The sequence below is a fragment of the Bison bison genome, unplaced genomic scaffold (genome assembly GCF_000754665.1).
Source record: "Bison bison bison isolate TAMUID 2011002044 unplaced genomic scaffold, Bison_UMD1.0 scf7180017864324, whole genome shotgun sequence".
Classification (NCBI taxonomy): Eukaryota; Metazoa; Chordata; class Mammalia; order Artiodactyla; family Bovidae; genus Bison; species Bison bison.
The window spans coordinates 10,562,639-10,577,036 of NW_011494896.1; the positions used below are offsets into that span (position 1 = coordinate 10,562,639).

Genomic DNA, 14,398 nt, shown 5'->3' on the forward strand with positions numbered 1-14,398 from the left:
GAAGAGTCTAAGAACTGAGCATGGGGGCATTCCAGCCTTTAGAAGTCAGGGAGACGAGGAGGAACCAGAACTGGAAACTGAAAAAGGGAAGCTGGGAGATAGGAAGATTGAGAGTGAGCACTGAAGCCAAATGAGGAAAATGCTTCAAAGAGAATGGAATAATAAACTGTTCTCAGATGTTGCTGAGAGATCAAGTAAAATCCAAAAGTTGCTTTGAGTGTTGAAGTCTTTAAGACCTCTATTGAAGGAGGTGGGGTTTGGGGGCAGCCTTCTTGTATTGCTTCCAAGAAAAGAATGGGAGGAGAGGAAACAATGATTAACACTGTAGAAATCTCTGAGGTTTTTTTGTAAAGAGGAGTAGAAAACTGGGCCATAGTTGGAAGGGAATGTGAGATCAAGCCAAACTTTTTTTTTTCTGAGATGGGACAAGTTGGTGTCCTGGTGGGAATGATCCTAGGAAGGAAGGAAGATGCAGTGAGTGCCAAGATACAGTGTTGCCCCCTGTAGTGAGAGGGGGTGATGCTCTAGTGGAAGAAAGTGGGCCTTAGACTGGGTGGACCACCCCTGCTGCACAGTAATAAACTACTTTGCTCTAATGCAGGCAGACTGGTAAATACGGTAATGGAACATGTGTAGATTCTCTTCTGCTTGCTTGTATATTCTCATACCAAAGAGTGGAGGTGCTACAGGTTTAAAGAGGGCAAGGTTCAGAAGATTGCCAAAGAGCAACGGAAAATCACGGACCAGATCAATGTAGTCAGACTGTCGCAGCGTGAGGGCTCACTTGAGCTTAAAGTGAGAGCAGCCAATGTGGTTGTGTGATTTTCTCCAGCTCCACTGAGTGGGAACAGGCAGAGTAGGTTAAGCATTAGACTTAGTCAAGGGTTATGGTTTCCCAGATAAAGAGAGGAAGAGAAGCAAGAGAATGATCATAATGATGGATCACAGGAACAAGGCAGGTAGAAGGAAGTGAGGATGGAGATAGAAGGTGAGAGTGCAAGGTGCCAGGATTAATGGAGTGAAGTCCCAGTGAGGTCTAAAGAACCGTGATGGCAGTCAGATCCTTGGCATTGGTGGTGCTTCAGGGTTGCATCACAGTGCTTTGTGTGCAGTATAAACCCTATATGGTAGGTAGGACAGTTGGTGGTGATCTTCTATTCTATAGATAAAGTGGTGGTTCTCATTCTATAGATAAAGCAAGCTCCAAAGAGATAAATAACTTTATGTGAAAATCGCACAGCTAGTCCGTGATGAAGCATAGACTCCACCCGAGGCTCTGTTTTATTTGTGATATCTTTTTACCACTTCGTGTGATGTCTGCTCACAGATTACTCAGTCTCACTGAAGACGTGGAATGTAGACAACCACATAAGGAAGTCCGCAACTGAGTTAAATTCTATAATATGGCATGACATAAGGAGTTTATTCATTCAGTAATATATATTGAATGCTTATTAAGTACAGGGCTGTATTATAAATACTAGGGACATAGTATTATCCACTGTATATAGTGAATGACATGGGGGAAATTCTGAAGTTATGTGCTTCAGGGAAGTTTTAGAAGGGTTTCTGTGTGATTCTTCCAAGGCGTCGTGATTGGGTAAAAAGCACCAGGTGCTGAAAGCTTGGAAGCTTTTTTCTCCGCTACCTGCTGTTTGTGACATTGTTGCTTCAGCTCACTCTGTCTTAGTGGGGGGCCCCATCCATAAACTGAGATGTTACAGCTTTGCAAGTTCCACCCTGACTAAAAGTCCTGTGAGTTTGAGGCTGTATTCTAGCTTGATGGAATAATTGTGTAAAGTCTTTTAGCCCTCATCTGACTTCTTGAAATGACATATCTCATTTCATAGTGATAAGACCCTGTTTCAGTAGTGAAATGCTGCAGTAACGTGTGTACTAAAGTCATCTGCTGTGTCTTAAACTCTGCTGCTGCTGCTGCTAAGTCGCTTCAGTCATATCCAACTCTGTGCGACCCCATAGACGGCAGCCCACCAGGCTCCCCATCCCTGGGATTCTCCAGGCAAGAACACTGGAGTGGGTTGCCATTTCCTTCTCCAGTGCATGAAAGTGAAAAGTGAAAGTGAAGTGGCTCAGTCATGTCCGACTCCTAGCGACACCATGGACTGCAGCCTACCAGGCCCCTCCATCTATGGGATTTTCCAGGCAAGAGTACTGGAGTGGGTTGCCATTGCCTTCTCCGTCTTAAACTCTGGGGAAACACAAAAAGGAGATAGAGGCCACGCTCGGCCGGCAGGTGCAACAGTCCCCAGCCTTAGCCTGGTGATATCTGAGGACCTGTGAAAAGCTTTGAAGTAACTCATGACTTTCCCCCTCCTCTCACTCCTTCCTGTTCAGGCCTGGAAGAAGCGCTGGTTTATCCTGCGGAGCGGCCGGATGAGCGGTGACCCCGACGTCCTGGAATACTACAAGAACGATCACTCCAAGAAGCCCCTGCGCATCATCAACCTGAACTTCTGCGAGCAGGTGGATGCAGGCCTGACCTTCAACAAGAAGGAGCTGCAGGACAGCTTCGTGTTCGACATCAAGACCAGCGAGCGCACCTTCTACCTGGTGGCCGAGACGGAGGAGGACATGAATAAGTGGGTCCAGAGCATCTGCCAGATCTGCGGCTTCAACCAGGCAGAAGAGAGCACAGGTACGAGACGCTTCTCAGTAGGGACCAGGCAGGCGCCTCCTGGCAGTGGCTGGGCCCCTGGGGCCCAGGGGACGGCCTTCAGACTTCTTGAACAGCAGAGTGGGCTTTAGCTAAAGGCTGTCCTCTGAGGCGGGGGGGAAGTAGGCAGAGGATAAGAGTGTGAAGGGCTTGGCCACAGTAGAGGGCCTCCTAGCCCTGAGTCTGCTCACGTGGAAAGCAGGCATGCTGGGGTTATGATGAAGCTCGAGGTACTTGATGGCATTTCTTCAGGTACCTCCGTGCTACCCCGTTTCTCAGGTCTGCCCTTCCCCCCCTCAGCTCTCTAGCTGTCTGCGCCTGGTTAACCTGTCACCCACACATGGGCAGCTTGCACCTTGCTCTCTTCTTTGATGCATCCTCTGTCCACTCCTGTCCTTTGTTTCAGAACAACCTGCATGGTTATACTTGCCACTTTTCTGGCAAGGGGAGGTGTGGGATTCTTTGTGAGTACTGTTGATGTACAATCCACTGTTCTTTATGTTTCCCTGGGAATGGACACACGAGAAGGGGGAGATTCTGGCTTGTGTTCAGATTTTGTTAGCCCTCACAGAAAGAGTAGCTCAACATTTTTAAGTGAGGCTTCAGTTGCAGAAATGCTCTTTGACATTTGTTTGGGCTTATCCCCAACTCTAGGATGATTGAGGAGTAGGGTTCTTTTTGTGTGTGTGGCTGATGGAAAGCCTAAGTTAGTAGTTTCCTAAACCTGGTTACATATCAGAATTAAAGAGGAACATTTTTTAAATGTTGATGCTAAAGATACATATCAAATCAGTTAGCTAAGAATGTCAGGGGTGGGACCTAGGCATCCGTCTTTTAAAGGCTTCACACCGAGTGGCAAGGGTCTGGGGCTCAGCATCCATTTTTTGTAAATAATTGAAGGCTGCATACAATCTCTGATTCCTATACCTGCTTTCTAAACTTTTTAGAACCCTTTAAAAACATAAAAACTGTTTCTAGCATATCAACAACATCAGCCTCATCTGGGAACCTATTAGAAATGAAGATTCTTAAGCCCCACCCCAGACTCAGTGAATCAGAAAACTCTGGAGGTGTTTTAACCAGCCTGCCAGGTGATCTGATGCATGGTTAAGTTTGAGAACCACCGATTTAGACTGTTACTATCAGAGTGGGGTTTATGGATGAGCAGCATCAACCTCTCCTGGGAACTTGTTAGGAAGACAGAAGACTTCTGCTCAGACTTACAGGATCAGAATCTGCATATTTTTTAAAGTTTCTTATTCTGAAATAATGTTAAACTTACAGAAGAGGTGCAGAAATTGTACAGCAAGTTCCCATGTATCTTTCATCCAGCTTTCCCTAATGTTAACATCTTTCTTAACCAGAGTATAGTTGTCAAAATGTTGATTGGTACAATACAGTTAGTTGCAGTGTATTGGGATTTCACTTGTTTTTCACCAACGTCTTTATTCTGTTCAGGATTCGGTCCAGGATAGCATATTAGATTTGGTGGTTCTGCCTCTAGGGCCTCCAATCTGGGATGCCACTTTCTCAGCCTCTCTTGTTTTTCTTTGACCTTGACACTTATAAGGCATACTGGCTAGATATTTTGTAGAATCTCCCTCAGTTTGAATTTGTATGATGTTTTTTCATGATTAGATTGAGGTCTGGGGGAGACTACCACAGAGGTAATGTGCCTTTCTCTGCACGTTGTATCAGGAGACACGTGGTATCAATATGCCTTATTACTGGTCATGTTACCTCATCGCTTGGTTAAGATGGTATCTGACACATTCTTCTGCTATAAAGCTGCTATCTGTGCTTTCATAATTAATAAATATTTTGCAGGAAGTACTTTAATGATGTGCAAATACCCCATTTCTGCTTAAACTTTTGCCCACTAATTTTAGCATTCATCAGCTGATCATGTTTGCAACCGTTATTACCATGGTATCCTAAGGAAGTTTTGTATCTCCCTCTGAATTGTATTAAGATACCTAGGTGATTTGTAGGCACAGTAAAATTTGAGAAGCTCTGGTCTGGATTATTTGTTCACAAACCTGGTGGGTCATCAGAATCACCCTAAAAACTTTCCTCTTTTAATTTATGGGTACTGATTCAGTAGATCTGACTTAGGGCTGCGAAACAGTTTTGAGATACTCCTCCTACAGAATGGGAGGAATTATTTCCAAATCATATCTGATAAGGGTCTAGTATCTAGAATATAAAAAGAACTATTACATCTCAGTAACAACAACAACAAAATAACCTCATTTAAAAATAGGTAAAGGATCTGAATAGACATTATTCCAGGGAAGATATACAAATAACCAGTAAGCCCATGAGAAGATGCAAAAATGTTGGACATCCTTACTCATTAGGGAGATGTGAAACAAAGCCACAATGAGATAATACTTCACACCCACTAGGATGACTGTAATCAAAATATGGACAGTGACCAGTGTTGGCCAGGATGTGAAGAAACATACTTTGCTCATGCATCCTACCTCATATGTTGCTGGTAGGAATGTAAAATGGTACAAATGAAACTGTTTACAAAACGGAAATTGATTCACAGATACAGAAAACAAGCATATGGTTGCCATGGAGGAAAGGAGGATGATAAATTTGGAGACTGAGATTGACACGTACCCACTATTGTATATAAAAGATAATAAGAACCTACGGTATAGTGCAGGGAACTCTGTTCAGGACTCTGCAGTGACCTATATGGGTTTGGAGTCTAGAAGAGAGTAGATTTGTGTATTATGGATAGTTGATTCACTGTACAGCAGAAAGTAACACAACATTATAAATATACACCAGTTTAAAAAATTGTGTGTGTGTGTGTGTGTATAATTTGATACATATATACACACATATATGGTCACATTTTCATTATCCCTTCATTCCTCAGTGGACCTTTGGTTGTTTTCATGTCACTCCTACTGTAAATGATGCTGAAATGAACGTGAGGGGGCAGATAACTCTTCCAGACAGTAATTTCAGTTCCTTCAGTGATATATCCAGAACCGGAACTATTGGGTTTTATGGTTATACTTTTAATTTTTTGAGGAAAGCCTCCATACTGTTTTGCATAGTGGCTGTACCAATTTATATTCCCACCTCTAGTCCACAAGAGTTCCCTTTTCCCCATATCTCTGGTCACACTTACCGCAATCTTTTTGATACTAGCCATTTAACAGGTGTGAGATGGTATCTCGTGGTTTTGACTTTATTTGCATTTCTGTACCTGTTTTCAGATATCTTCTTTGGAAAAAGGTCTATTCTGGTTTGCTGTCAAATGATATGAGTTCCTTGTGTATTTTGGGTATTAACACCTTATCAGATACGAGGTTTGCAAGTATTTCTCTCCCATTCCTGAGGCTGCTTTTTCGTTTTATTGGTTGTTTCTTTCACTGTGCAGAGCGTTGTAGTTTAATGTGGTCCCTCTTGTTTATTTTTGCCTTTTCTACTTGTGCTTTTGGTGTCACATCAAAAAAAAAAAATATCATTGCCAAGACCAATGTCAAAGAACTTTTCCTCTGTGTTTTCTATTAGGATGTTTATAGTTTCAGGTTTTACATTTAAGTCTAATGCATTTCAAGTTAATTTTTGTGCATAATGTGAGATTGGGTTTTAATTTAATTTTTTTTTGCATGTAAATATCTGGTTTTCCCAATACCATTTACTGAAGACTTTTCTCCTTTGAGTATTCTTGGTTCCTTTATGAAGTATTGACCATATACTGGGGCTTTTTATTCTGTTCCACTTGTCTGTGTGTGTTTTTTTATTAATATGCCAGTACCATGCTGTTTTGATTACTGTAGCTTTATAATATACTTTGACATCCGGAAGTGTGACCCCTCCAATTTTGTTCTTTCTCCACATTGCTTTGGCTATCTGGGGTGATTTGTGGTTCCATATGAATTTTAGGATTGTTTTTTCTATTTTTGTAAAAAAAAAATGTCATTGGAATCTTGATGAGGATTGCACTGAATCTGTAAATGGTTTTGGGTGTTATAGACATTTTAACAATGCAGATTCTTAAAATCCATGAGCACAAGTTATCTTTACATTTATTTGTTTTGAAGTCCTTAATTTTTGAGCAAAGGGCTTTTGCCACCTGGCACTGGGCTCTGCAAATTATGTAGCTGATTGTGCCTGGACTAGATGTCCTTCCCTAGGAATTCTGTGATCTTCTTTGAGGAAGGATTATGAAGCCCCATTTTACTCTTAAATTCTTTGGTATAATTTTTGCTTTCTGGGTGGAATTTTTGGTTCCATCTGACCAAATCTTTGTTATTATAACTTTTATGGATTTTGTTTTACATTTTATTTTTGATGGAGGAATAAAATGCTTATGCAAAAAAAAAAAAAAAAGAGGAAGAAAATAAGGAAGAGGTTTTTAAAAAGCACGAGAAAAAATCCAGAGACCCTCTAGTCGCAAAGCTTTCGTAAATGTGAGAAGTAAGTCCAAGGAATACATAAGATTTTAGGAAATATGTATAATGGGGTTGGGGAGGAACCAGAAAGAAAGTTACTTTGAACTATTCTCTTGTGGGATTAGAGGTGTCCCTACAAAAAAAAATTTATCCTTAAAATGTAGCAAAATTTATTCTTGGTGCAAATATCTTGTTTTTAAATCATGTATTTTAAAAACAGTTACTGTCTGAATCCCTACTTTTACTATATAGAATTTAAATATGATTCAAATTCAAATATGTAGAACTGCATCATCTGGGCTTACTTTCTTTTGGTAGGAATATTCATTTGTTCATTCATACAATGTTCATTCACTCAGCAGATCTTTATGGAAGACTTATTCTGTGACAGTCCCTGTCATAACCACTGAGGCTACAGACTATAAAGATGAACAGTAGAGTTCCAGCACTCGGACCTCATAGTCTAGTGGAGGGAACAGACATAACCAGACAGTCCCAAGGAAGTTCTATAACAGAAGCATCACCAGGGATGGAGGCACCAGCCCACACACCACCAGCTCAGTGAAGGAAGGAAGAGGGAGAATGTTAAGGAGGCAACAAGTAAGCAAGTCAGTATTTTTCAACAGCTTTGTCTGTTAGACATTATATTCCCTTTAACTTTTAACTTCTTTTATAAGGGATTATTTAATAGATATCTAGTGCGTTAATTGTCAGAGCAAGAATATTAGTTGTCTATGATAGAGGTTTAGGATTCTTTGTGAGATCTTTCTGATGAAACCAAATGGGCTTTTCTTCCTCTGGTAGAATCTGGTATGTAACAAGATTCAGCCACATAATAGGTTTTGTTTTAACTTAGAAGCTTTTCCTAAAAGTGTGTCTTATCTATGAAACCCTCAGGTAAGGAGAGGAAGATTAATCATCTAAGTCAGTGTTTCTTTTAGAATCAGGATATGAGGAAAAGCAGGAAGGAAGTCAACATTTGACTACCTACTTTTGCTAAAGTGCTTTATTTCATTTAATCAACTGTGTTTCCATTTCTTTCAAAAAAAAAAAAACAACTGAGTGCTATTTTTTTCCCCATGCCTAACACTCTAGGACTAAAGCTCTTGTCTATCATACCCATGCATTGGCTGGGTTCAGACAGACTCTGCAGCCCTCATCTGCCTAAGTGAAAGTGAAAGTGAAGTCGCTCAGTCGTGTCCCACTCTTTGTGACCCCATGGACTGTAGCCTACCAGGCTCCTGTGTCCATGGGATTCTCCAGGCAAGAATACTGGAGTGGGTTGCCATTTCCTTCTCCAGGGGATCTTCCCAACCCAGGGATCGAACCCAGGTCTCTTACATTGCAGGCAGACGCTTTAACCTCTGAGCCACCAGGGAAGCCAAGCTTCCTCCTAAATACAGTGCCACTCTCCTGTTGCTGGGGCTTGCTCACCTGCCTCGTGTGGGATGCATCCTGTACTCATAGGTAACCCTCAGTGACCACAAAAGGACATAATAGGAGCTGTGTATTGAGCATCTACCCTTTGTAAAATAGGGTGTGTAAAATACATTCTTACTCGAAATGCACAGTAATCCTTTGAGGTAGCAATGATCTTGACTCACGGTCACAGCTAAAAAATGATGGAGCCGGGATTCTAGTCTAACCCGAGTCTGACTCTGCATTCTCACACGCCATCTCTTTGCCCCAGCCCTCCTGGAATGTGAACATCAGCCAGAACCAAGCCCTGTTGTTTTCGCCCCTGTGGATGCCACATATTAGGTTGAAAGCACTCCTTGACTCCTTCCGCCGGGGTCCTGCAGCTGGCTCAGGTTTCCCTCCTTACGGGTCCATATTGCTGAAATCCTCGGGCTGGACTATTCCAAGAATTTAGTAACTTGTAGAGCTTTAATCCAGCCATCAGTCTCTGTTGGTGAGTCTGTGGTGGGTGGGTGATCGGTGTGCCTGAGCTCACATCCCAACTCTGGGATGATGTGAAGAAGTCACTTGATTGAGGTCTTAGTTTCCTTTCTTCAAACAGAGAAAATCTTTTCATCTACCAGTTCTGTTTCTCTATGAGCTTATCAGCACAGACCTTAGACCACTGGCAGCCCCTCAAGTTTCATATTTCCCAATGCAGGATTCACATTGGTTTCTATGCAGAGGTGTCCCCAAGACCTGTGCGGTCCATACCCTCACTTGCTGTTGGTCCTGTAGAAATTCCTTCTCATACAGAGCCTCCTCCAAGTACATATTCCTTGTTTCTTTTTTTTTTTTTTAAGAGTTGTGATGGGACCTGTCATTTAAAAAAAAAAAAAAAAACTTGTGTTTTTCACTTTCAGCTGGAAGGAGTTCTGTGGCAGATGGAGTCTTTTTTTAATCCTTCTTGCCACCCCCAGCTTCTTCTTTCTGCTACGACTCTCCAATTCCTCACATATTTCAGCCAAAAATGCTTAGGATAAAACCTGCCTAGTATCAAGACCAAACCAAGAGTGACACAGAGTCTGAATATCGACCCAAGGGTGGGGAAAACAGCCTCCTGACAGGAAGCCAAGAACGACGCTCGGGAAGGAAAAACAGTTCCAAGAATGAATATCAGGATTTCAGGTCATATACGTGGAGTTGGCTTTTTGTTTGTTTGGGGGGGTGGGTGTGTGTGTGCGTGTGTGTGTACACGCATGCACAAGCAACAGTAAGAACCCTGCCTTCTCTGGGAATCAAAACAGCCTTCAGTCCCCCGAGCAGGGAGCAGAAAGCTGCTCTGAGCTGTGTTTACGAGCAGGCAGAGCCGAGACCTCACGTTTGTGGCTCCGTCATGGGCAGCTGTCCCTGACCAGATGTACCACACACAAAAAGAACCAGCTCCCAGTGCGGAGCTTGGATGAATTATTCATGGGCTCAGGAGCCACCGACTGCTTGGAAGGCCCCCAGCCCTTTGAATCCTCAAAGCCAAGAGCTTCTTGTCCCCGGTGGCCCCCGTCTTCCTCTAATCCCATGGCCAGTGCAGGGCCTGCACAGCCCCTCACTCTCACATGTGCTCTGAAAGGCACACTGGCTGCTGCTACTTATGTGCTCTAGACATTGAATAAGTGTCTCTCGGAGGTGTTACCATCTGTAATGTGGAGATGACGCTCCCTCACCGAGGGGTTGGGGGGAAGCTGGGGAAGTGCATAGGTGTGCAGTGTGAATGGCAGCGGCTTGTTTCTCTGCTTTCCATGTAGTGCTTTCGGTGGATGTGATGGTGGTTATATCTGAAGGTCAAGATGAACAGGATATGATTTAAGTCCCTGTTGTTTTTAGAGAACTGTACAGTCTATAGAAACACTTATACACAGTCTCCTTTGAGCATAAAGATACAAGAGAGGCAGGGCCGCTAGCGTGATCCCTGTTGCACAAGTAAGGAAGCTGAGGTTTAAAGGCACTGACGCTCCCAAAGAAGCAGTGTCGCCAGGTCCAGACTCTTAAGAGCTTTAACTCCATCCTAGGACTGTGTGCTCTGATTCCTTTTCATTGGTCCCAATCCCTTTTCACAGACCTGTTTTTTTTAATCAAACTTTAAACTTTTTGCTTTGTATTGAGGTATGGCCAATTAACAATGTTGTCATAGTTTCAAGTGAACACAAAGGGTCTCAGCCTTATAGATACATGTATCCATTCTCCTCCAAACCCCCTCCCATCCAGACTGGTACATAACATTAAGTGGCGTTCCATGCGCTATACAGTAGGTCCCCAGTGGGTATCCATTTTAAATATAGCAGTCTGTACATGATCTTTCCACAGTCCCTAACTATCCCTTCTCCTCCCCATCAACCATAAGTTGGTTTTCTGAGTCTCTTTCTGTTTTGTAAGTTATTTTGTATCATTTGTTTTTAGACTCCACAGTAAGGAATATATGGTATTTTTCCTTTTCTGTCTGACTGACTTCACTCAGTATGACAATCTCTAGGTCCATCCATGTTTCAGCAAATAGCGTTATTTCATTCTTTGTAATGGCTGAGTATAGATGCATTGTATAGATGTGCCACAGCTTCCTTGTCCATTCCTCTGTTGATAGACGTGTGGGTTGCTCCCACGTCTTGGCTGCTGTAAACAGTGAGGCAGTGAACACTGGGGTGCGTGTAATCTTTCAGATCATGGTTTTCTCCAGATATATGCTCAGGAGTGAGATAGCAGGGTCCTACAGTAGCTCGATTTTTAGTTCTTTAAAGAACATCTATACTGTTCTCTATAGTGGCTATTCCAGTTTGCATTCCCATCAACAGTGTAAGAGGATTCCCTACTCTCCACGCCCTCTCCGGCATTTGTTGTTTGTGGAGTTTTTTGAGGATAGCCATTCTGACAGGTATGAGGTGGCATTTCATTGTAGTTTTAACTTACATTTCTCAAATTATTAGCAAACTTTAACATCTTTTTCTTCTGCCCATTGACCATTAGTATGTCCTCTTTGCAGAAATGTCTATTCACATCTTCTGCCCAGTTTTTGGAGTGGGTTGTTTGTTTTGATACTGTTAAGGGTCATAACCTGTTTGTAAATTTTGGAGACCAATCCCTTATCAGTCACATCATTTGCAAATATTTTCTCCCAATCTTTGGATTGTCGGTTCATTTTGTTTATTGTTTTCTTTGCTGTGCAGAAGCTTTTGAGCTTAAGTAGGTCCCATTTGTTTAGTTTTGTTTATTTCCATTTTTCTGGGAGATGGATTGACAAAGATGTTATTGTGATTTATGTCAGAGAATGTTCTGCCTATGTTTTCCTCTAGGTATTTTATAGTGTTGGGTTTCACATTTAGGTCTTTAATCCATTTTGAGCTTATTTTTGTGTATGGAGTTAAAGAATGATCTAATTTCATTTTTTTACATGTGGCTATCCAGTTTTCCCAGCACCAAATGTTGAAGAGACTGTCTTTCCAGCATTGAGTAGTCTTACATCCTTTGTCATAAATTACTGTACCATAGGTGCATGAGCTTATTTCTAGGTTTTCTGTCCCATTCCATTGATTTATATTTTTTGCTGGTACCGTACTGTTTTGATGACTGTGGCTTTCTAGTATTGTCTGAAGTCAGGGAGCCTGATTTGTCCAGCTCAGTTTTTCTTTTTTGAGAATGCTTTGGCTATTCGAGTTCCTTGGTGTCCCCGTACAGATTTTGAGATTTTTTTGTTCTAGTTCTGTGAAAAATGCCATTAGTAATTTGATAGGGATTCCATTGAATCTATTCATTGCCTTGGGTAGTATTGTCATTTTGGCAATAGTGATTCTTCTAATCCGTGAACATGGTATATCTTTCCATCTGTTTATGTCTTCTTCAATTTCTTTCATTAGCATCTTATAGTTTTTGGAGTACAGGTCTTTTGCCTCCTTAGGTACTTATTCCTAGGTATTTTATTCTTTTTGATATGATGGCAAATGAGATTATTTCCTTAATTTCTCCTTTTGCTAGTTTGTTATTAGTGTATAGAAATGCAATAGATTTCTGTATATTAATTTTGTAACCTGCAACTTCACCAAGTTCATTGATGGGTTCTAGTAGTTTTATAGTACATCTTTAGGATCCTCTATGTATAATACTATGTCATCTGCAAACAGTGGCAGTTTAACTTTTTATCCAATTTGGATTCCCTTTACTTCTTTTTCTTTTCTGATTGCTATATCTAGGTCTTCCAAAACTATGCTGAATAGAAGTGGTAAAAGTGGACATCCTTGTCTTGTTCGTGATCTTAGAGGGAAAACTTTAAGCTTTTCACCATTGAGTATTATGTTAGCTATAGGTTTGTCATCAGTTCAGTTCAGTTCAGTCGCTCAGTCGTGTCCGACTCTTTGCAACCCCATGAATTGCAGCACACCAGGCCTCCCTGTCCATCACCATCTCCCGGAGTTCACTCAAACTCATGTCCATCGAGTCAGTGATGCCATCCAGCCATCTCATCCTCTGTCGTCCCCTTCTCCTCCTGCCCCTCAATCCCTCCCAGCATCAGAGTCTTTTCCAATGAGTCCACTCTTCGCATGAGGTGGCCAAAGTACTGGAGTTTCAGCTTTACCATCATTCCTTCCAAAGAACACCCAGGGCTGATCTCCTTCAGAATGGACTGGTTGGATCTCCTTGCAGTCCAAGGGACTCTCAAGAGTCTTCTCCAACACCACAGTTCAAAACATCAATTCTTCGGCACTCAGCTTTCTTCACAGTCCAACTCTCACACCCATACATGACCACTGGAAAAACCATAGCCTTGACTAGACGGACCTTTGTAGGCAATGTAATGTCTCTGCTTTTGAATATGCTATCTAGGTTGGTCATAACTTTTCTTCTAAGGAGTAAACGTCTTTTAATTTCATGGCTGCAGTCACCATCTGCAGTGATTTTGGAGCCCCAAAAAATAAAGTCTGACACTGTTTCCACTGTTTCCCCATCTATTTCCCATGAAGTGATGGGACCAGATTCCATGATCTTCATTTTCTGAATGTTGAGCTTTAAGCCAACTTTTTCACTCTCCTCTTTCACTTTCATCAAGAGGCTTTTTAGTTCCCCTTCACTTTCTGCCATAAGGGTGATGTTATCTGCATATCTGAGGTTATTGATGTTTCTCATATATGGCCTTTATTATGTTGAGTTATGTACACTTTATGTCCACTTTCTGAAGAGTTTATATCATAAATGGGTGCTGAATTTTGTCAGAAGCTTTTTCTGCATCTGTTGAGATGATCATATGATTTTTATTCTTGAATTTGTTAATGTGGTATATCACAATGATTGATTTACATATGTTGAAAAATCCTTGCATACCTGGGATGAATCCCAGTTGATCATGGTTTATGATCTTTATGATGTATTGATGGATACAGATGGCTAGTATTTTGTTGAGGATTTTTGCATCTATGTTCATCAGTGATATTGGCCTCGTAGACCTGTTTATTGTGGCTGTTTGTAAATCACAAAATAGCCAGCAAGGAAGAGAAGCAAGAAGTTGATATATCACTGAGAGCTTTACATATACAAAGTGCTATCTGTGCACTAATATTAATCTCAAAGGGCTAAATTAGCAAGACAACATGATCCGTCTCAAAGTAGCCAACAAACTACTGTGAACTAAAAGCTCAGGGAGGTTAGATCACCAGACCCCCATTTGCAACTCTTGAAGATTTTGAAATAAGGCCAGAGCCTCCTCCATATCCTGTCTCTTATTGTAGCTTTTTCTCTTCTTAAACTCCCTAGCAGGAATTTCACGACAGTTGCATGACTAACTCTATGGAAAGATGACCTTCCAGCCAACTGTTCTTTATCTGTCCCTACTAAAATTTTGGGTGAGACTGCCCCCCTTTAAGCA

The 14,398-nt window shown here is 41.7% G+C and overlaps 1 protein-coding gene across 1 annotated transcript in view; it reads left to right on the top strand.

Annotated features, from left to right (window-relative positions):
- Positions 1 to 2,146: 2,146 nt before the first annotated feature.
- GAB2 (GRB2-associated binding protein 2) overlaps positions 2,147 to 14,398 on the top strand; it is a 55,820-nt gene continuing 43,568 nt past the window's right edge. Inside the window, exon 1 of the mRNA XM_010853226.1 lies at positions 2,147 to 2,656. Coding sequence (XP_010851528.1) covers positions 2,320 to 2,656 — 337 coding nt within the window. The 5' untranslated portion in view covers positions 2,147 to 2,319. The remainder of the gene's footprint in view (positions 2,657 to 14,398) is intronic.